At 39.3% G+C, this 24,694-nt stretch overlaps 1 protein-coding gene across 1 annotated transcript in view; it reads left to right on the forward strand.

Moving 5' to 3' along the window:
• The window catches only part of LOC129823922 (phospholipid phosphatase-related protein type 5-like), a 44,047-nt gene extending 21,837 nt beyond the window's left edge, over positions 1–22,210 (forward strand). Inside the window, exons 4-6 of the mRNA XM_055883040.1 lie at positions 6,970–7,146; positions 12,650–12,790; positions 19,926–22,210. Of these exons, the coding sequence (XP_055739015.1) occupies positions 6,970–7,146; positions 12,650–12,790; positions 19,926–19,955 (348 nt within the window). The 3' untranslated portion in view covers positions 19,956–22,210. The remainder of the gene's footprint in view (positions 1–6,969; positions 7,147–12,649; positions 12,791–19,925) is intronic.
• The last annotated feature ends 2,484 nt before the right edge of the window (positions 22,211–24,694 follow it).

Here is a 24,694-nt window from a genome sequence, read left to right on the forward strand (position 1 = left end):
AAAATGGTCTGATCTGTGTGGCTCAGTTGGTAAGAGTATGGCAATGGTGGTACTAGCAGACTAACATCAAGGTTTCGTTTTTTCCCTCCGCAGGAATCACAGCCACACACATAGCAAAAATGTATGCCCGCACTGTACTGTAAGTTTCTTGGGAAGTGCCATATTTAATTAGTCTCAGTTGGATAGACATGTTACTCTAGTGTTGCCACAATATACAGTGCATTCGGAAAGTATTCATACCCCTTGACTTTTTCTACATTTTGTTACGTTACAACTTTATCAAATCTATACACAGTACTTCATAATGACAAAGCGAAAACAGGTTTTTTAAATAAAATAAAAATACCTTATTTATAGGGATGCACGATATATCGGTGAACATATCGGAATCTGACGATATTAGCTAAAATGCCAACATCGGGGTCGGCCCGATGTCTGGTTTAAAGCCTATGTGTAAAACCGATATACCTATATAACGTAGGTACATGACGTAATGACGCCACATAAAATGTTGCGCCACACGTGCAACACAGCTTTCCTAACCTGGCCCACAATGTCTGCTGTGTGGATTGAGCAGTCAACAAGTCGAGCAGTCATTTGAAGGAGTAAGAAAATTTCAGCGAGACAACTCAATGGTGAAATCCATTAACGCCAAGATAATGGAATTCCTTGCCCTTGACAATCAACCATTCTCTGGCGTGAGCGATGTTGGCTTTCGCGACTGGTCGAGCACCGGTACACACTACCAAGTGCTCTATTTTTCAGATGTTGCCTTACCGGAGTTACACAGTAATAGCGTCACTGCTATTAGCTTCACGACATACTATGGAATGCCATTTGGGTCTTTGCGTGTCAAAAAATATACACGTCAAATAACACTATTTGACAATAACACTATTTGACACGTTAAATAAGCTTTTAATTTGACATGTAAAATAACACAGTTCTATTATAGAATGTTGTGTGTTCTGAATTTGCACGTGGAAGCCACCACTATCAGTAGCACTGTCATAGCTGTACAAACGGCAAACACTGGCCACGAATGATGCGTTTACAATATCGCGTTAGTAATTAAGCATTATTTGTTTGACGCAACTTCTGGGCTAGCTAGCTAGCTTTAGCTTGGTACCTAGCTAGCACCAATACAACCAGCCTGAAAACAATAACCAGTAGAAACTGCAGTCATGTTCATTATTCTTAGCAATGATTTAGGAAGTATTAGCTAGGTAGCCACTTGTTGTTCGCCTATTGAAATTGAACTTCAGTTCATGAAAATAAATAGCTAGCCAGCTACTTAACCCTGTTGCCCAAAGCTAATGTTGTAAGCAGCCAGCTAGCTTCATCTGGCTAGTGAGGCTCGACCGGACCATCTTATGTGTTGTGAAGCTAGCCACACTAAGGATTGGGCACAATAGTGGAATTTGCAGTTTGCCTTCAAAAGGAAAGTACCTCATTGAAAGTGATGCAGAAGGTTACAATTTGTGGATTCATGCCATATTTAGACTAGATAATTTCAAACAAGGTTAGAATGTGAAGCAGTGAAATGGGGTATCAGTCTATTCTGTGATACGCACATAACACGACTGTGAAGAGTTACTTAAATATTAGCGTTGTAGCTCTTAACACGGGACTGTGAAATCACCTCCCCAGTCAGCCTATGGTGTGTATTGACATTCATATTGCACTGTACAGCTTTACGTAAGGATTTGGGATCAATGAAATGGCATATCAGTCTACTCAATACCCAAGCTATTTTTTCCCAACGTCCTCCACAGAGTTATCAGACTCCAAACAAAATAGAACCTGGTTGTTTTCACCCACACTAAAACAGTTTATTTTTTAAACATATGAAAAATATATATTTTTTATAATGCAGAGTCCCACAATAAGAGATATGACGAGCAATCGGGGGAGAAGTGTCTTGGTCAGGGAGGTCACGTCGTAGCTCTTATTGTGGGACTCTGAAACAACTGTGAATTGAGCCACATTTATTGTCAACCTATGTGTATTGAACACTATTCCAAAGGAAAAACAATACTGCATGGATGTTTTGGAGTCTGATAACTCTGTGGAGGACGTTGGTAAAAATAGCTTGGGTATTGAGTAGACTGATATCCCATGTTCTCTGGGTGTCACTGTGTAGACTGATATCCCACGTCATTGATCCACAATCCATAGGTAAGGCTGTACAGTGAAATAAGTATGCCCCCAATGCAATTCTAAAGTCTAATACATCCAGTGTGATTTCAACAGATTTTTGTCAAATTAACAAATTATCGTCTTTTGTTGATTTTATATGACACATTCCAACCTCGTTTAGCGTGATCTATTCAATTATGGCATAATTCTACTATTTGTATTCATTTGCATCACTGTCAATTACATACTTTTATTTTGAAGGCTAACGGCAAAGTCCACTATTGTGGCTAATCCTTATTGTGGCTAGCTTCACATAGATGGGTCCGACCACCATTAATCACATAAGAACTGTCTTATAAATTAGGGTTATTTTAGATGATGACACCTAGCTATTTAGTTAGCTAGCTAACTATAGCTACTGAAACAGATTATGTCGTTTTGCTATGTTTTTGGGGAAGAACATTGTTTTCATCCATGACCAGCACTGTTTGTGCGCTAGACGACTTTACCAGCATCATAGCATACGTATCGATGAATCGTTGTGACATATGAAATACGGGTGATAGTGTAATCAATGTGTAAAAACTACGTAAAAAATGTATGAACACGTTAAATTATTATGTGACGTGCAGTCATATTCAGGTCCTGATTTATCAACAAGCTTATTTGACACGTCAAATAGTGTAATTTCACACGTATCTTTTTGACACACAAAGACCCAAACGGCATTCCATAGAAATCCTGGTTGAGAATGAAATGACAGAACAAATGAACAACGAAACAGCACAGTAAGTGAAAGAAATAGGTTTTGATGATGTTTTATTTGTAATAGGGACATGCGTAATGCCAACAAAATAACTTTTTGGTCAGTGTGGTGTGTGCAACCTTTATTTATCTAGACAAGTCAGTTAAGAACAAATTCTTATTTACAATGACGGCCTACCCCGGCCAAACCCAGACGCTGTGGGCCAATTGTGCACCACCCTATGGGACTCCCAATCACGGCCAGATGTGATACAACCTGGATTGGAACCAGGGACTGTAGTGACACCTCATGCAGTGCCTTAGACCGCTGCGTCCATGTGTGTGTGTTAACTATTTAACTGTACTAGAATGCTTAAAAGGCCGCTAAAATATTAAATATCGGTTATCTGTATTGGTATTTTTCGCAAGGAAAATATCGGATATAGGTATCGGCCAAAAATGTCATATCGGTGCATCACTGCTTATTTACATAGGTATTCAGACCCTTTGCTATGAGACTCGAAATTGAGCTGAGGTGAATCCTCTTTCCTCTGATCATCCTTGCGGTGTTTCTACAACTTGATTGAAGCCCACCTATGGTAAATTTAATTGATTGGACATGATTTGGAAAGGCACACCCCTGTTTATATAAGGTCCCACAGTTGACAATGCACGTCAGAGCAGAAACCAATCCATGAGGTTGAAGGAATTGTCTGTAGAGCTCCGAGACAGGATTGTTTCGAGGCACAGATCTGGGGAAGGATACCAAAACATTTCTGCAGCATTGAAGTTCCCCAAGAACACAGTGGCCTCCATCATTCTTAAATGGAAGAAGTTTGGAACCACCAAGACTCTTCCTAGAGCTGGCCGCCCGGCCAAACTGAGCAATCGGGAGAGAAGAGTCTTGGTCAGGGAGGTCACCAAGAATCCGATGGTCACTCTGACAGAGCTCCAGAGTTCCTCTGTGGAGATGGGAGAAACTTCGAAAAGGACAACCATCTCTGCAGCACTCGACCAAAGGCCTTTATGGTAGAGTGGCCAGACGGAAGCCACTCCTCAGTAAAAGGCACATGACAGCCCGGTTGAAGTTTGCTAAAAGGTGCCTAAACAATTCTCAGACCATAAGAAACAAGATTCTCTGGTCTGATGAAACCAAGATTGAACTGTTTGGCCTGAATGCCAAGCATCACGTCTGGAGAATACCAGGCACTCCTCATCACCTGGCCAATACCATCCCTACCTTGAAGCATGGTGGTGGCAGCATCATGATGTGGGGAGGTTTTTCAGCGGCAGGGGTTGAGAGACTAGTCAGGATCTAGGGAAAGATGAATGGAGCAAAGTACAGGGAGATCCTTGATGAAAATCTGCTCCAGAGCCCTCAGGAACTCAGACTGGGGCAAAGGTTCACCTTCCAACAGGACAACGACCCTAAGCACACAGCAAAGAGTGGCTTTGGGACAAGTCTTTGAATTTCCTTGAGTGGCCCAGCCAGAGCCCGGACTTATAAATACTGTAGCTGCGCAGCTCCCCATCCAACTTGACAGAGCTTGAGAGGATATGCAAAGAAGAATGGGAGAAACTCCCCAAATACAGGTGTGCCAAGCTTGTAGTGCCATATCCAAGAAGACTCAAGGCTTTAATCGCTGCCAAAGGTGCTTCAACAAAGTACTGAGTAAAGGGTCTGAATACTTATGTAAATGTGATATTTCAGGGGGGGGTTTTGTGATTAATTTGAGATTCTTTTTTTTTTGCTTTGTCATTATGGGCTATTGTGTGTAAGTTGATGGGGTCGAAAAACAATTCCATCCATTTTAGAATAAGGCTGTAATGTAACCAATGTGTAAAAATTCAAGGGGTCTGAATACTTTCCGAATGCACGTTTCTCTCAAAGAAATTGGACCTCTATTTAACATGGGGCTTCGGGGCGAATTAACTTTAACTCTACCATAGATGAGTGGCTGATGTGTCCAGAATAACTTTGGAATGCTTAGAAGACAGTTTCTATTCGCTTAATTATTTCCAGGGTTATCGCTAGAGTAGTGCTGGTTGCTAAAGGAGCGAAGGACTGGAGGTGAGCTGGAAAGGCAGAAACAATGATGCAGCAAGTCGTTTCCAAATGTTACTGGAGCAAAAGTTTCCTCTCATCTCCAACTAAATTGAAACTGCAAAATCATTTAAAATGTTAACCTTTAGTGGCAGATTCAGCAATAGTACCTTTCTTTCAGCAAATGAACTACAGAGACAATGGGCTTGTTCGACATTGCAGCCGGCATTGCAGGCGAGTCGCAACTGACTGATCAACAAATCACCTTACTTCGTTAATAACTACTCATTATTATTTGTAGGTCAGTCACAATTTATCCACAATGCATCACTGATTTGAGGATCTTGAACGCGACCAATTATCTTATAGTTGAAAATTATAAGCCCTCCCAAAAATGTGATGAACTCTTAATAATTCATGCTTATTGCAAATTACCCTTGAGCATCTCCCCCTTACACACTGTCGTGTATTTGCCTATGCCGGATTAAGTGATATGACATGCTATTCTATAAAATTATTTCTCTGTAATTAATATTACCTGATTAAGCTAATCAGGTGAACATAATTAACTAGAAAGTCGGTGCACCACAAAATAATGTTTATAGTGCTGTTATCTTCCGAATAAACTCTTAAAGACCTAGAAATCTTTTACATCAATAGCAGTCAATATTTAATCGTCACTTTATTCAGTCTCATCTGAAAGTTGTAAATTCTTGGTTATCTTCACGAACCCTGGCTGAAAAGTTGAATCAGCAATGCTAAATTTGGTTTAATTATTTATTTACTAAATACCTAAATAATCACACAGAATGGATCATACATTGATTACAAATTATGTCATAAAGAAAACGTATCTGTTCCGTCCACCAGGTACAACGGCTGGTTACACAAAGAGAGGGGGTTGGGTTTGAGTGAAATAGCGGGAAGACTGAGTAACAAAGGGAGAAGCTATGCTACCGTAAATACAGAATCTTATGCATTCTAAATAACCGCCCATTTGAAAAAGGAGAATGCAATAAATATTTACTCTGAGCTGCGCTTCGGTAGATTGGTCGTCGATGGAAGGCCTGTTTGTCCTTAATGGATCTCTGGTCCTCTGAAGAATGTCTAGTGGTGAATTGGAGCGTGGTAGAATGGATTACTTGGTAGTACCGTCGTCGTGTGGTAGAACAGTTACTCTGTCCGTCCTCTCCTAGCCCACGTCTACAGTTGCTGCACTAACACGACGGCTAGGAGGTATCACTTCTTTAGTGAATAAGAGTTCAAAGTTCATACCAAGTTGCCATGCTATATGCTCATGCTATATTCTGGCTGGTATAGTCGGAATTCATCCTTCCGGCGTGTAGGTTGTCACCTTCACATTGAAATTCGATGCTAATTTCGTTAGATTCTTGCTGAGGTTGGCTTAGTTCTGTAGGTGGTCTTTGTCCTTTCAACGTCGGGACCTCAAGTCCACACGTCCTTGGAACAGGAAGTTACATTTTCGTCAAGGGCTTATATAGGAAGGGAGAGAAGGGCGTGTTTCATAGTTTATAACCAATGTCTGTTCACATGGGCAGGGCCACTGAGTTGAGCATAGTTCACTCATGAAAACCCAATTCTCTCATTTGGAAGCTAAAATTACATTTAAACTTTTCACAAATAGTTTCACATTTAAACATTTAAATTGCACAACAATTCCATGTGAATCTGATAACTATAATGTGTAGGCTTTCCAAGATACAGTTTGTCGTCCTATCATCAGGAATAACATCTCAGACGCCAACTGATCTGGCATCATATTCATTTAGTACCAACGCATATTGTCAGCTGGTTGGATTGCCGAAATATGGTTCTGTTCCCATCTTTTGATGTCACCAGACTCTCTCTCAATGTTAACAAAGGGATTTTCAATAGTCACATCGGTAAAGTAGAGAGAGGAAAAAGGGGAAAGTTATTTATGGGGGTCATAAAACCTCCCCCACTCAGGCCAACGTCATGACAACACTTAACATACTATCAAACTGAGTACTGTTGTGTGTGTGTTTGTCTCCCTGCTGCAGATGTACATCACGTTAAAAGTGAAGGCCAAGGGGACCAAGCTGGCCAAGCCACTCCTATCTCTGGGACTTATGTGTCTGGCCTTCCTCACAGGAATCAACAGGGTAGTGGAGTACCGCAACCACTGGTGTGACGTCATCGCCGGGTTCATCATCGGAGGGGCAATAGCAGTCTTCATGGTGAGTGAACCAATGTCTTTATACTAGAGACTTCTGTTTAAAGAGACTTCTGTTTAAAGATAAAAGGATCAGTTCTGTGAATGTGTTTGTTAAATCCTGTTACATGCTCATTACATACTCATGTTTATTACATGCTTATAACATACTTATTACATGTGTATTACATGTTTATTACATGTGTATTACTGCTTATTACATGTTTATTACTGCTTATTACATGCTTATTACACATTTGTTCCATGCTTATAACATGCTTATTACAGTGAGGGAAAAAAGTATTTGATAATGATCAGTCTATAATTTTAATGGTAGGTTTATTTGAACAGTGAGAGACACAATGACAACAACAAAAATCTGAAAAACGCATGTCAAAAATGTTATAAATTTGATTTGCATTTTAAATGAGGGAAATAAACCTACCATTCAAATTATAGACTGATCATTTCTTTGTCAGTGAGAAAACGTACAAAATCAGCAGGGGATCAAATACTTTTTTCCCTCACTGTACATATTACGTTTTTTACACATACTCATCATGATGAGGCCCTCGACATTTTCAAATGTATATGCTTGTTGTTTTAACTCTGTACAAGTGTTTGTTTTGTATTTGCTACATAAATCATTTTATAAATAATTTTATGCAGTCTCACAATTTCTTTCATTTTAATCTAAAATATGATCACGCCGTCATTACTTTTTTTTGGTCCAAGTCAAGTCATCTACATACTGTATATTCATTTGCAAGAAAAAGTGAAGAGTAATTCTGTTCTTGAACTTACATTGGTGAGGCAATAGAAAAGAAGGCTCTATGAATATTTTATATTAGATGAATTGGATCTTGTTATCTCCCCCTTTGACCGATAGACTTGTTTGGACCAGTGTTTTTCTCTGTGTTGTGAGGCCGTGTCAAATCCCTGTCCAAGTCTTTCAAAAGCCACAGACGGTGCAAAATCATTTCCCCATGCTGCCAACATTAAGGGAAAAGTCATTTGGATAGATGATGGGGGCATCAGGTGTTTTCAATGTTGATATGTCGAACAACCACAACTACCAAACATCAGAGTACCGGTACATACCAGATGGATTTATGGAGTTTTATATTCAATCTGAAGAATCCAGAAGGGAACATAATGGAAAGATGTGCTTTATATTTTAGTCTTGATGAATTTATGAACTTTAATAGGTTCCCCAGGTATCACTGAGTCAGACAAGTATACGTGTGTATCTGCCTGGGGTGTATTCAATTTGAAACTAAATGAATATTACCCTGTGCTTGCCTGTGTCCCTTCTCTCTCACCATCTCCTAGGTGGCACAGGTTACCCATGTTTCATATTGCCACAAGGCTCCTATTTTAGAGGAGAATGGCCAGGGATAACAACCAGATGTAGGTGGAAGTTGCCCCTAAGCACTGATCTTGGCTATATTCATGAAAACAAAAATGAGCTTTTTGTTCTTCATTTAAGGTTAGGCATGAAGTTAGCATTGTGGTTAAGGTTATGGTTACAGTTAGGGTTATGTTAATAATCACATTTTAAGAAGATAAATTATCGAAATAGTCAGGGTTTATGACTTTGTGGCTATGGTAGCTTGTGACGACCATCTGATCATGAATCTGCTACCGTGATCCTTATTTAACTATCTAGATGTTGATGGAAACCCTGCATATCCCTGGCAAAGGCTCAAGGGTTTTCTTCCTCGTATGGCTGGCTAATTGGGTCAGATGAATGCAGTGGGGCCATGTGGAGCTGTTTAGGACAGTTCAAGTGAGCTCCTGTATGAGTGGATTCCTGTGATATCTCTGCAATACAATGTTATTCTATGGTGTGTTTCTTAATAGATTGAGTATGAACAAGCGTTTCTCAGATTTCAGAGCACTATTCGGTGGAGAAATCTAGCTGAACTGGTTGTGGATTACAAATTGGGTGTAGATACATTAGCGCTAGGTTGTTGCTCATACTGTAGCTAACATGTTTGTCCTCAACAACTCCATATTACTACTAGCACATACTTATCTTCAAAGACTAGCAAATCATACATTTTTTCCAGCATAGATGGAGAGTTGTAGTGTAGTTTTTCCCTGGGTAGAAGAGAGGTGGAGGGTTGTGCTAGGCTCTGTCCCAAATGATAAACTACATTATGGGCCCTGGTCAGACGTAGTGCACAATGTAGAGCATAGGGTTCCATTCAGGACACTAACCTAGTATGGCCTAGTTAACTAGACTGAATGGGGAAAGGGGATACGTGGCTATGGACCAGCATGGGATTTCTGAGACCAAATCACAGGCTAGCAGACGCATATCACGCATTATCAGCAAGAAAGCGCAGGTGTGAAAACTTGAAAAAATAATAATATGGTTTTCGGGACACGTGTGAACAATTCCCATAAATGTTTTTGTGATTGAAAGTCAGACATTTTAAAAATGTTTTGATCCCTCATTTATTTTCACCACTTCCAGCAGCATCTGGTCTCCCATCTAGGGACTGACCAGTACCAACCCTGCTTAGCATCAGAGGTAAACCAGCAGTGGGATACAGGGTGCTATGCTGCTGGAATGAATGTGCCAAAACATGCAACTGGAAAAAAGACAGTGAAAGCAAAGCCCAGGGTAACATAACAAAAGATAGGGAAAATTGCAGGAAAGAGGGAGGTGTTTTATATAATCACGTTATCAGATTTTTTTTTTTAGCTCAAAACTTTTTAAATTTAACCTGCTCTAAAACAATATATTCTCTCCTGTTCCACGAATGTCCCGTAAAATCGTTCCCTTGTCCCGCATTTGGGATTTTTAGATGTGGTCACCCAAATTCCACCAGTAAAAACATTGCAACTGCAACATGTTAACGCCATCTTTTCAAGTGTGGAGAATAACATTATTTCAACTCCATATGTGAACTTGCAATTCCACATGTGAAAGTAGGATTTTCTTGCATATGGAAATGCAAATTAGAGTTTCACTTTTACATCTGGAATTGCAAGTTGTAGCGGAAGAATCAGAATTATTTGGGTAACATAGATAATTAAGATGTCTTATCTGCATAATATGCTTATATGATATACTTGTTATTAGAATGTATTCCTTCAGACTCTGGTGTTGGCAGTTGCACTTCTTCCCTCAGCTGGGGCTCAGTCACCTGGGGCCCAGAGAGGGGAGAGGTCAGGCTTGTATTTTACATGTCCTTGGTGCTATGCAGAATATCAGAAAGGAAAGAGGACAGGAGGGAACATTGTCTTCATATGTGAATATATCTTTACCTATTCTTAAACCGTGAAGGGATGGCGTGATTAATGGGGAACCAATTACTTGTCTCCACAATGTCTGTACCAATGCCAGTCACTCCCTCCTTTGGCATTGGGGGATGTGTGTGGTAGTGTCTGGAACCATTGTATGTCATCTCTGATGTTGCACTTGTCCTGGGATAGTGTATGACCTAGAGGCTCACTACTCTCAGTGAGCTTGTCCAGGAGTGGGGTCAAGAAGGGGTTTAACTTGAGATGGGCATATCTGGAGTTGACAATTGATTTATGCCATTGGATGAGTTGGTGTTTTTTTGCTATGAAGTACCAGGAACTAGATCGGAACCTCGTCTTAGGGGCCAAACTGAACGATAATTTATAGTGAATGCTATCTGGCTACGGGATACTCCTTTCTCATTTAAAAAGTCTCACCTTGTGACCCGTTCCAAACATCTGTGGTTTGTTATGTAGACTAGGGGGTGGATCTTTGCTATTAAAGATCTCAGTAGCCTTTGTGTTGTGGCTCTCAATGAATCATCTGAGGGTAATTTGTCGACCAGCCATCGCTATTGCAAAGCTCTCACTAATAAAGATTCAGTTTAAGTATAACTCTGACTTGTGTGATACGTTTGTCTCTCCTCATTTGATATTCATACAGAAATGAATCACCACAAAGTTAACGTGTAAAAAACAATCACAAGTGGAAGTTATTCACATGTGAAATTGTAAATGTGATTTTTACATGTGAGTGTTTTTCACATCTGGAGTTTTCTTACATGTGGACCTGTGAATTTGATTTTCAAATGTGATTGAATTTCACATGTGAACTTGCAATTCCACATGTGAAAGTGAGATTTTCACTTGTGTAACTTCATATCCGATTTCACGTGAATGTTTTTAACATGTAAAACTGCTAATTTCATATCTGAGGTGAAAATGTTATTCTTCTCCCATGTGAATAGGTGGCGTTAACATGTGAACTATAATTATGGTTTCACGTCTGAAATTTAAACTGAACATGTGAAAACAGCTATTTCACGTGAAAATTGGATTAGCAAATTTGATGTGTTTATATGTAGAATGTGTTCTTTCTGGGTGTGTACACAACATACTGTATGTATCTCACATTACCGCACACATGTCTTTTACCTCTGATGTGCACTATATTTGTTCACTGGCTATATGCCTTGTACCCTGCTTGTGTTAATCCACTCTCACATGCAATGTTCAGTCACGCCTGTGTCTGGAGAATTTAGTACCGTGGTGTGAGATCGCAATTTGCGCACAAACGGTTATTACCACATTTGAAGTTTTATAACATGCCATATCTCAAGCTGAGGCAGGTGTTTATGCTGCATACTACAGCAACCTGCTGAGATAATGGAAGTGCGCTGAACACATACTGAAAATAACTACCACGTATACAGTATTATTTATTTATTTGGGATGTAATTCAACAAATGACTGCGGGGCTCTTTGGCCTGTAATGGTAATGGAAGAGTCCCTTTAGAGGAGAAATGCAACTCAGAGACCAATATCATCTGTCTGAACATTGCCTTAGATAGTAGTCAAATACAAAAAGCTTGTTTGGGCTCTGGTAATGGATGGAACTCCTTGAGGACACACACACACACACACACACACACACACACACACACACACACACACACACACACACACACACACACACACAGCTCTGATTGAATTCATATTTTTGGGCAAGTCATGCGAATCCTTTATCTTAGGAAAAAGGACTTATGTAACCCTTGTTACGAGAAGTGAAAGGAAATCTGCTCTGCAAAAAACGCCACAGGGTCTCTATCTCCATATCCGCCTAACTTACTTACTAACTACAGATGTAGGAGCCAGTTTGCTACAGCAGGAAAATAATCCTTTAGCATGCCAGTAACAGGAAATGTGAATTAATGGACATTTTTGTAGGGGTTGATACATTTTTTGTAAGGGAAAATCAAGTCTCACATTTTAAAATGGAAATTAAAACATCAGAAGCCTTTTTAAACCTCATACTACACGTAAGATATGTTCTGCACAGGGTGATCAAATTAAGATCCTATATCTGTACAGTATCTCTTTCCTTATCTCTTTGTCCTGTCTTTTCTTTTTCTTTCCTGCTCTCTCTCTCTGTCTCTCTCTCTGTCTCGGTCTCTCTATCTCTCTTTTGCTCTTTCCCTCGCTCTTCCTCACCCTCTCTCTCTCTCTCTCTCTCTCTCTCTTTTCCTTTGTCTCTGCCGTGGCTGTGAGTGTAGGTTCTAGGGGTGGTGCAGAACTTCAAAGGGAAGAGCCTGCTGAATGAGATCCCGCCGGAGGAGAGTGTGGTCAGCAGTATTCCTATGATGGGCCAGCCCAGGATCATGGACAACACAATGGAGAAGTACATAGCCTCACAGGTACTGGCAGACACATTTAACTGTAGTAGGCTAAGTACAACATACTGTGTTCCCGGCTCTGCTACGTTCACTTTCCTAGTGTACTTTGCATTTTAGCCTCAGCCAATTCTCCTGTGCCCACCATACAGAAAGACACATCAAATGTATCCTATCATCCATTCTCTGTATAGAAATATCAACATTTCCACCATTTCCGTGGTGTGAGGGTGTATGAAAATGGATAAAAAAATATACATATGTGTTTGGAATACAAAGTACTGTGTCTAACTTGAGAGTCCTATATATTGTGCAGGTACAATTATTTTAAGCTCTTTCAATGTCTCAGGCAAGAGTCCACAATCCGGTCCCTGAGGGAGATAGTGTCTGTCTAATGTCTATTTTCCTAAATAGTTTCATACAGGTGATTAGCTACAGTATATACTGTACCACACAGTGTTACTTTGGGATAAACCACACACGGTGTTACATTGGGATAAACCACACACGGTGTTACATTGGGATAAACCACACACGGTGTTACATTGGGATAAACCACACACGGTGTTACATTGGGATAAACCACACACGGTGTTACATTGGGATAAACCACACACGGTGTTACATTGGGATAAACCACACACAGTGTAAACAGATAAGGTAAGAAGAAAAACCTGTCTCTGTTACCTGTCTGTACAAAGTGTTTTGATAACTACAAAGCCATGCTGGTATAAGCTGTGTGTGTGTGTGTGAGAGAAATTGGAATAAGTTGCCCATTTGCGGTTTATTGATTTGAAGCTAGAGTAACCCTATAACTGACAGGAGATCACTGTTCAGACCATTGGAAGCTAGAGTAACCCTATAACTGGCAGGAGATCACTGTTCAGACCATTGGAAGCTAGAGTAACCCTATAACTGGCAGGAGATCACTGTTCAGACCATTGGAAGCTAGAGTAACCCTATAACTGGCAGGAGATCACTGTTCAGACCATTGGACGCTAGAATAACCCTATAACTGACAGATCACTGTTCAGACCATTGGAAGCTAGAATAACCCTATAACTGACAGGAGAACACTGTTCAGACCATTGGAAGCTAGAGTAACCCTATAACTGACAGGAGATCACTGTTCAGACCATTGGAAGCTAGAATAACCCTATAACTGACAGATCACTGTTCAGACCATTGGACGCTAGAGTAACCCTATAACTGACAGATCACTGTTCAGACCATTGGACGCTAGAGTAACCCTATAACTGGCAGGAGATCCCTGTTCAGACCATTGGAAGCTAGAGTAACCCTATAACTGGCAGGAGATCACTGTTCAGACCATTGGAAGCTAGAGTAATCCTATAACGGACAGATCACTGTTTAGACCATTGGAAGCTAGAGTAACCCTAAAACTGTCAGGAGATCACTGTTCAGACCATTGGAAGCTAGAATAACCCTATAACTGGCAGGAGATCACTGTTCAGACCATTGGAAGCTAGAATAACCCTATAACTGACAGGAGAGAAGAACACTACTGGAATACACAGTGTTTGTCGATGGATTGGGATACATGTTTCACAACATCAAGTTTTTGTCTAATGACATAATTCTGTTTTGTTTATTGTTTTCAGTTGAATTCATGTAACCCATATGCAACGATAGTTTCATCCGGGAAAAACTGTAATGCCCTTTAAAATACAAATTTTGCCCTTTCAATATTATTATTACTTTTTGTATTAGTAGTAAGACATGATATCCTTCATTACTAACAACTGGCTTGATTATGGGATGTTTATTAATGAACTCTGTTCAAATCTCTGAATGCTGTAGCAGGCAGCCAGGACGTCAGGCAGCCAGGACGTCAGGCAGCCAGGCAGTCAGGCAGTCTGGGGAGCAGTGAGCCTGTCTCTAAAGGGTTTTCTAAAACATCCTAATGTGTCAGATGTATTTGGGTCCCCTTCTGTCCTCTGTTTCCAGATGGCCTATGGCCATGGTGATGTTGAGTGTGGCAATGCATTCAGTGTGGAAATGCATTTAGATATATCCTCCTTGCTGCAACGCTACATTGTACACTGAGTGAAAGGGCTTTCCATTGGATGTTTGATTCCTATAGTACACCTAAAGTACATCTTGTCCCTCAAACCTAACCTACTACAAATTTGATCATTCTTGCCATTAAGGCTTTGTTCATCGTACGCATGCACGCACACACACACACACACCTCTCCACATATCCGCCTCCTTATTCACCTCACACATCTCATGTTAGCGAGATGAGGGCATCCTCTTTTGCTTTGACGGATGGCCCAATGTAACTTCCCCTGGACTCATTGTGGATTCATATAGGTGGAGCACCTGGTCTCCACAAGGCACTTCATCAAGATTACCAAGGAGGTCAGCGACATTATTTCCCTGCAATGCATGGCCTAGCATTCCCTACCACTATAGGGCCTCCAAAGACTAAATCATTAATCACCAGGAGCTTTGCTATATGCTTAGAGGCAAACCAGAAGCTGTACAGTGTGTTAGCTTCAACTTCATGCAGGCCCTGTGTGTGTGTCAGAGGGACCGGGAAGATTTTAATTTACTGGCCATTTGAGAAATTTAACGGACCCATATGCATTGGGTGCATGGTAATGCATCTTAACAGGAAAACACCATTCTTAACAGTGCACCTTATAGCGGTTCCATATGTGACAGAGAAAAAAATGTCTGCTTGAAACTTAGAAAGAGGGGAAATCTAAAGATGCAACAACTACGATGGGTTGCTAATATGACTAGGATTGCGCCTTTGGCTTCCAGACAACTAAAGAAAGTTGATATGAAAACCAATAGAACAGGAAAGAAATGGCATAGCGGTGGGTCCAATAGGGAAGTAAATGAAAATACAGTGCCTTCAGAAAGTATTCACACCCCTTGACTTTATTCACATGTTATTGTGTTAGTCTGAATTTAATATTGATTAAATTTAGATTTTTGTGTCACTGGCCTACACACACTACCCCATAGTGTCAAAGTGAAATAATGCTTTATTTTATTTTTTTATTCAAAATTAAAAGCAGAAATGTCAAGAGTCAGTAATTAGTCAACCCCTTTGTTTTGGCAAGCCTAAATAAGTTCAGGAGTAAAAATGTGCTTAACAAGTCATATAATAAGTTACATGGACTCACTCTGTGTGCAATAATAGTGTTTAACGTTCTTTTTTATTGACTAAATAATCTCTGTAACCCACACATCTGTAAGGTCCCTCAGTCGAGCAGTGAATTTCAAACACAGATTAAATCATAGAGATTTTCCAATGCCTTGCAAAGAAGGGCACCTATTGGTAAATGGGTAAAAAAAAAATTAAGCAGACATTGATATCCCTTTCAGCACGGTGAAGTTATTAATTCCACCTTGGATGGTGTAACCCAGTCACTACAAAGATACAGGCATTCTTCCTAACTCAGTTGCCGGAGAGGAAGGAAACCGCTCAGGGATTTCACCATGAGGCCAATAGTGACTTCAAAACAGTTAGAATTTAATGGCTGTGATAGAACACTGAGGATGGATAAGCAACATTGTAGTTATTCCACAATACTAACATCATTGACAGAGTGAAAATAAGTATAGAATAAATATTCCAAAACATGCATCCTGTTTGCAACAAGGCACTAAAGTAATACTGCAAAAAATGTGGCAAAGAAATTCACTTTTTGTCTTGAATACAACATTTTATGTTTGGGGCAAATCCAATACAACGTGTTACTGAGTACCACTCTCCATATTTTCAAGTGGTGGCTGCGTCATGTTTTGGGTATGCTTGTAATAGTTAAGGACTTGGGAGCTTTTCAGGATAAAAAAATTAACGGAATGGTACTAAGCACAGGCAAAGTCCTAGAGGAATACATGGTTCAGTCTGCTTTCCACCAGACACTGGGAGATGAATTGATCTTTCAGCAGAACAATAACCTAAAACACAAGGCCAAATCTACACTGGAGTTGCTTACCAAGAAGACAGTGAATGTTCCTGAGTTGCTGAGTTACAGTTTTGACTTAAATATGCTAGAAAATCTATGGTGAAGTTTGAAAATGGTCGTCTAGCAATGATCAACGTCCAATTTGACAGAGCTTGAGGAATTCTGAAACGAATAATGGGCACATGTTGTACAATCCAGGCATGTAAACCTATTTGAGACTTACCCAGAAAGCCTCACAGATTTAATCCCTGTCAAAGGTGATTCTAGCATGTATTGACTCAGGGGTGTGAATAATTATGTAAATGAGATATTTCTGTATTTCATTTTCAATACATTTTCAAACATTTCTAAAAGAATGTTTTCACTTTTTCATTATGGGGTGTTTTGTGTAGATGGATGAGAAACTAAATCAATTTAATCAATTTTTAATTCAGGCTGCAACACAACAAAATTTGGAATATGTCAAGGGGTCAGAATACTTTTTAAAGGCACTGTAAATTTGCCATAATTATTTAATTACTCCTGTCTATAGGGAAATAAAATCATTAAAAATAGCTCACCAGAAAGCATGACAGCCACAGAATAGTCGAGGATCATTAACGTATTTTAAATTGCTGTGAATTGTTTCAAATCACAAGCTCCTAGGTTGATGCCTATTTGTTGAGTCCTCAATTTGGGCAGCACACCTTGCAATAGACCTAGCTAATTATTGGGTTGCAGCTGTCAGTGAAAAGCATCTAAAATATGTGTGAAAATGTGTCTTGAGTATAATTTAAAATGTTGAGACAAGAAGGGGAGGGGTAAGTGACAAAGGTATAGTCAAGTCTGTCTCCTGCCAATTCTTGCGCATTCATAGTTAAAAAAAATAAATAAAATGTAACCCCTTTTTCGCCCCAATTTCGTGATTACGATCTTGTCTCATCGCTGCAACTCCTCAACGGGCTCGGGAACGGCGAAGGTCGAGTCCTGCGTCCTCGGAAACATGACCCGCCAAGCTGCGCTTCTTAACACCAGCCCGCTTAACCCGGAAGCCAGCTGCACCAATGTGTCTGAGGAAACACCGTTCAACTGACGACTAATGTCAGCCAGCAGGTGCCCGGCCCACCACAAGGAGTCGCTAGAGCGCGATGAGCCAAGTAAAGCCTCCCTGGCCAAACCCTCCTCTAACCCGGATGAGGCTGGGATAGTTGTGCCCCGCCATGTAGTGACGCCGCAACACTGCAATGCAGTGCTTTAGACCGATGTGCCACTCGGGAGATTCATTGTTTTATTGTGTGTATTATTTGCCCTTTATGCATTTTTTAAAATAAATTCCCCATTACATATGTCACCGGTAGTAAATGTACCATTAATCCCCGTTATTTGGTTACATTCATTTCTGTTAATGCATGTATTAATTACAGTCGTTTACCGTTCTCATTCTTGGAGTGGAAATATTGTTTGCAGAGTTCACAACCTGCTAGACTTGTGAGAAACATGTTTTGGTTTATTTCATAACCATCATTTACGAGTTTTGTAAAATGTTTTCATTGTTTGTTTGGAGTGCTACGTGTGAGCAATGAGCATGTGTCTGGTTTCTCTGTCCTGATAATGTTGAAGGAGCCCTCACGCCTGAGTATGCATAGAAGTACTTGGCCTGCTGCGTAGAAATGCAGGAAATAGTATTTTTTTTTACATCCATTTCGAATGATAGTATATTAAAACTAATACATCCTCACAGTAGGCTATTTGAAAATCTTTCCACCCATCTCCCCCTCGATAATCACCAATCCTCGATGTGAAATAGCAATGGAAGTTATTGGCCTACTATTGCATTGCCCTATAGGTTATATGTTCCATGCGCTCATGTCTTTAGCCGCCAATGGAATCACGGTGTATCAATGTCTCCATGTGGCAGAGGCTGGTGATCTCGCATTTTTTGATTAGTATCATTTTAATTCTTATGATTAACCACATTACAATGATTTTGAGAAACTAAAACATTTATTGAAATGAAACTGTTCCATAAAATTGTGCATATGAAAATCATAACTGGCACTCAGAACAGAAGAAATGGTATGATAAATTGTAAGCTACCCCAGACTTGAAACTCTCGCTGCCTATAAAGTCTTTATAAAATAATTGCCTTCATGGTCCCATTTAGCCTATAGGCTACTTTGAAGAAAAGTAAAACTCATAATTCCTCATAATATAAAATAAAACATTCAGGTTTCAAACAATTAAGTATGTTTTCAAAATGCATACTGCCTCCAGCTCACTTTGTAAAGTGGTGGGTGACGCGCTGATATCCTGTTGCCTGCACTTGAATGGTGAATGGGAGGCTCGCTTCAATTACCAGTTGAGAAATAAAATAGTAGCTCTTTTTAATCGCGCACCAAAACAGTTTTTAACACAGGATTGTATTTAGAATTGTTGCGAAATGAATGGGCTTATAAAAGCATGTTTTACTCCAGGAGCAACCAGCTGAGTAGCAGCAGGAGAAATCCCGCTCAAGATAGCTGTATGCTGTGCGCATGTGGTAGTTGTGTTGGATAAATAAGATGCATGATGACTAACGCAAATATACACAGGCCAAGTTAATTCCACTAAATGATGGTAATGAACCAATAGACAAATGAGCATGACAGTCAAATGTATTTCCATCGACTGGTATATTCCATCAATGATAAAAAGCATTATTTTGGCTTTTTTTTCTCCTAGTCATTTTGACCAGCAACAGTTTTATTTATCGGCTTTAAATGTTTTTTTAATCAGCCAAAAGCCGGCAATTGCTTAATGGAAACACTGGTGTGTGTTTGCGTGCGTGTGTTTGTGTGTGGACAGCCAGTCTTACAAGCACCTCAGCTGGTCAAATAAAAGCAACTGACTCATTAGCTGATGGTTATGTAAGGGTTGTTACATAATTGAAGAAAGGAAAGGTGGAGATGTTGGGGATGAAGATATAATTGGACCGATACTATGCTGTATCTTGTCAGATGTTATTTTTTAACTTTGTAGTAAATTGACCAAAAATATAAGCAATCTTCTTCTTCCGTTAAATCGAGACCGCAATTATCATCATGATACCAAGTAGCCTACTTGTTTGATCTGTCTGAATCAGTATACTTAATAAATCCTTCAGTATGGCATTTCTGGTCTAATCCTGAAATGTGTTTAATCATTGAAGATATCTCGCTGTTCTTTACATTTTTTTCTTCTTTTCTCTTTAGAATCCTATTACTTTTGCCGAGGTTACATGACAATGAATGTGTCACATGACACACATTGTTTGGACGTGGTTGCTGCTCGCTTATCAGTCATCATGGTCGCCAGAGGGAGGGAGGGTCACACAGATCCTGATGTTGACGTGTATCTATACTAGGGTTGGGGATCAATTACATTTAAATTCAGGCATAAAACTGAAATTCCTATTCAACTATTTACTTCTCAATATACTGAAAACCTTTTCAGTTTTTGAATTGTATATTTAAATAACTTCCAGAATTAACTGAGTGACTTTAATTATAATTGGCCCCAACCCTGATCTATACAGTATGACACTATTTCCAATCAAACATTATGTTCACCCTGATCATTCCAAAGGAATTGTAGATATTTCTGTAGCTTTACCAGTTTATTTTATTATTTCCAACCAATCATCATTTTCTCTCCTTCTTTCTTCTTCTTCATTACTCTCTCCTGTTGCAGTTTGACGTTTATTGTCATGAATCTTTCCCTGGCGGCAGAAGTGAGTGCTGCTGGCCCATCTAGTGGAAATCAATGTCACAATTGGCTATTTCGTAAAAATTCATGTAAACAAACATTTGATTTTTGGTCTTAAGGTTAGGCATTAAGGTTAGCAGTGTGGTTAACACTATTGTTAAGTTTAGGTTTCAAATCAGATTGTTTGACTTTGTGACTGTGCCAGCAAGTGAGCACTCTGCAGAGCTGCCTCCAGAACACGAGTCATCCCAATAAAATGCCAAGCTGCTCTTCTGTTCTGCTGATTATTGGTGTTCATTGAATTCCCCAAAAGTATTCCTTATTTTATATACTGTACCAAACAAACATAATACTGCTGTATATGCATTTTTATTTCCTCAAAGATTACGAATCCTAAAGCCCAACTGTGTAAACCTGTATTATGTTTATTTCTTATTATGTTATATGTGTTGGCTTGACAGTATGATGTATGTATTGTAACCAGTGCAATCCAAACTATGTTGTCAGAGCCACTCTGTGGGTTTATTTTCCCAACCTGAGAGAACGAAGATCCAAAGATCACTGACATTTTAGTATAGTCTTTATTGGTAGTTTTCAGAGGAATCCCTCTTGCGATTAGCTAGAAATACGTGGGTGTGCGACTGTGTGTACGTGTGCGAATGGATCCGTACATGTGTGTGCATGTGTACTGTAGGTGTGCTTGGTAAACGTTTCAACATAATTTTCTCTTGTGGATTGAAGGATGTTGCTTAGGGCTTGCCAGACAATCAACAAGCATAATATTGCCACGGTCAGGCAACAGAGCTATTATGGAAATAAGATGGAAATATAAAGATGTTTTTTAAGAGGGTGTGTTTTTATTCCTCAGTTCTATTTTAATGTGTTGCAAAAGCATTGATCTTTTTGTATATTTTCAACATTTCATTAAATTGATATGCTATATGTTTTGTGTATTGTGTATTGATTCATACTGTATGTTGATATGGCAGATACTTGTTTAGTACAATATGGAGTATTGTTTTAAACTCACAGGCCAGCAATGAGATTCATAGTTGATGTACGACTAGACGTCAGTTTCCCGAATGCATTGTGGTTGAAGTTGTTTTTATACCACCACAGTTTGATGACATCTCCTGTTGTATGTTCTTCTCCATGATTACATTTTTACACCATTTTTATACCCTTATACTGTATGTGACTGTACTGTTTACCTAAATGTCTTACTGTATGTCCCCTCAATGTCTCATAGATATCATCTGAACATTGAGAGTTTCGGTATTCATGGGGCGTTAGAAAAAGTTTTCTATCCATGTAGAGTTTGATTATATGGTTTTTATGCATTTAACATTTTAAAAAATTAATTCCTTTCATACTTTTTCTAGAAATGTATGGGACATTTGAATGATTCTGGAGATGTTCACTGTCAACCATTATGGTACTTTCAAAAAGATGTAAAGATATATTAATTATTATATATCATATCAAATATATCATATTAAAGTTGGATTTGTGTATTGTTTTGATTTTAGTTTCTGAGTGTTGTTTTTTTCCTTTGTACAGCTTGTGTTACTATTCTAACCTCTATGACTCTTCTGTTTTGTTACTATTAACTTCTGTTTTGATATTGTCCCATTCTACCTGATCTTTGTTTATTGATCTTGTCACTATGAATAACAGTAGCCCAGCAGCAGCACCTCTTACACTGTAGAAACATGTAAAAGAACCAAACCGTGAGAAAGTTGCGGGGTGAAATGTATTTGAATATAATCTAAATAAATATGTTCTACTCAGGCATGTTTGTTGTGTTGAATATGTATCAGACTGGTGATGATGACAGAGAAAAACATATATTGGAAAGAAAAGGTGTAGGGCCAAGTACTGCACAACCCAAAAGGTTAGGCAAATTTAATTCACAACCAAATGGTTACTGGTTAATATCCTATATGTGGGCTATACAGCAGTGGAACAAATTCCCTTGACAAAGAACATGTACAGTTACCTAAATTGAAACTACTGTGGATGTGGCTAATAATTGTGTTTTGGCATCCCGTACTAGGGATACGGAATCCATATTAGGACTTCATATATCAAGCAAAACTATCTGATGACTTCCTAATATGGATTCCGTTAAAACAACTTTATATCTTGTATGTAAAATATAGGCCGACTACTCCAAATCATCTAGGATTTCTGGAAAGAAAGTAGGTGGCATAGTAAATAGAAAGTGTGTTCAATATTTCAAATTAATATTCAACAAGACATTTACTTTGCAGCTTTGCACGATTTGTTACCATGGCAGCTCCGGTTTATATTGATTAGCTGTAATGAAGCTTATTTTTATCTGCTCCTAGCAACTGACTGGGAGACATGTAGCATTTCCTTCACTGCTTCTCATCATGGGCTGCTGTGTCATGCTTGGAAAAGGGTATGATGGTTAGTGAGAAATATTTGACTGCTGCTTTAGGTAAATGCTAAAAGTGAAGATGAATTTCTAATTATTGGACAGAATTATGTATTTTTTATACTTTATATTAACATTTTTGTATTTTTGTTAACACACATTGAGGAAGGTAGGTTTTTGTGTGTTTGTTAGTGCTGAGCGATTAGTGCTTTTTGAAGTCCGTTCGGTTTCGGTTTGATTATGAAAAAATAATCACAGCTTTCGGTTTCGATTCTTTCTTTTTTACATGAAATGCATTATGCATTATATATGTGGAATGCTGTAGCAACACAGAATTATAAATTAATAGAAGTCTCATGATGGTAGTGACTGCCCATTACTGCCTATCACTTATTAACCATAATTTAGTCACATTACTTTAATAAAATATTTGATGTGTTTATTATTTCCTTCCAAGTCATCATCTCATCTCTATAGAGCTGCTGCATACTGTATGCTGTCTGACAAAATCACAATTTTAGTAGTTCTTCAAAGTAAATAAGGCATACCTTTATGACTACTGAATACCAACTATCAAGATCACTATCAAGATTTTGAGGCTCGCGTAGCAACTGCTATCCCTCTCGATTGTGTGTTCTCTCTTCTCAGTCTCATTGTCTTGCTCCGCACAGAACAGAGAAGTTTAAGCGGCTACGCAATGGATTATGGTAATTGTAGTTAGTTTAGTGCAAAAAATGAGTAAAATTATGTAGAATATTAACCTTTTGGAAACTACAACTCCCTACTACATTGCACAGTTCAGGCTTGATCTGGTTTATCTCTACAGAAACTGCACATCGAGCTTACAGAAGAAAAAAAATAACTAAATGCAATTCAAATAATTGAACCAACGTCGGTCAATTAGTTGTTTAAAAAATGAAAACTAGCCAACATTTTGGTTAATCGCTCAGCACTAATGTGTGTGTGCAAATGTGTGCATGCTTGCGTCTGCCTGTTTCTCTGTTTCTCTCTCTGCACAGAACAGTGAGCAGGGTTTTCTCTCAGGTGGTGGGTTTGGACTGGCGGTTCTGCTGTTGTTAGAGATCAGGCCAGGCCACAGATGCTCCCAGCCCTGCTCTGCTCTCTTCTCTGTGTTCCTGTACAGATGTCTCCGTCTCCCTCAGAGCCCTCTGCTCTCATCTCCACCGCTAATGGACAGACTCTGGCTGCAGTCTTGTCAGTCAGCCAACACATCCTACTTTCATCTTTTCTTTTAGGTTTGCTCTTTGGATGGATATGTTTTGTGTGTGTGTGTGTGTGTGTGTGTGTGTGTGTGTGTGTGTGTGTGTGTGTGTGTGTATGTGTGTGTGTGTGTGTGTGTGTGGTCATGCAGTGTATGGCATATACAATATAATAGCCAATCGAGAAGACAACTTTGACCGTATGACACATACATGACACACATGTCCCTATGTAGGCAATTCTGCCTGGATATTCTAGTCTTCTCATTATAGTTTACGGAGGCTTTCTCTCCTATTATTCTCTGTCCATTAGTTCCTACTGGTCTCCACTTTACAATGGAACTGTATCTAATCACATCAAAATGTATTGGTTATAGATAGATAGGTTTATTTGATCAATTAAAACACAATACGAAACGTTTTGAAAACGTATTTCAGGTTACACAGTAGGCCTAGGTTACACAGTAGGCCTAGGTTACACAGTAGGCCTAGGTTACACAGTAGGCCTAGGTTACACAGTAGGCCTATGTTACACAGTAGGCCTAGGTTACACAGTAGGCCTATGTTACACAGTAGGCCTAGGTTACACAGTAGGCCTATGTTACACAGTAGGCCTAGGTTACACAGTAGCCCTATGTTACACAGTAGGCCTAGG

Source organism: Salvelinus fontinalis, chromosome 26 (genome assembly GCF_029448725.1).
Source record: "Salvelinus fontinalis isolate EN_2023a chromosome 26, ASM2944872v1, whole genome shotgun sequence".
Classification (NCBI taxonomy): Eukaryota; Metazoa; Chordata; class Actinopteri; order Salmoniformes; family Salmonidae; genus Salvelinus; species Salvelinus fontinalis.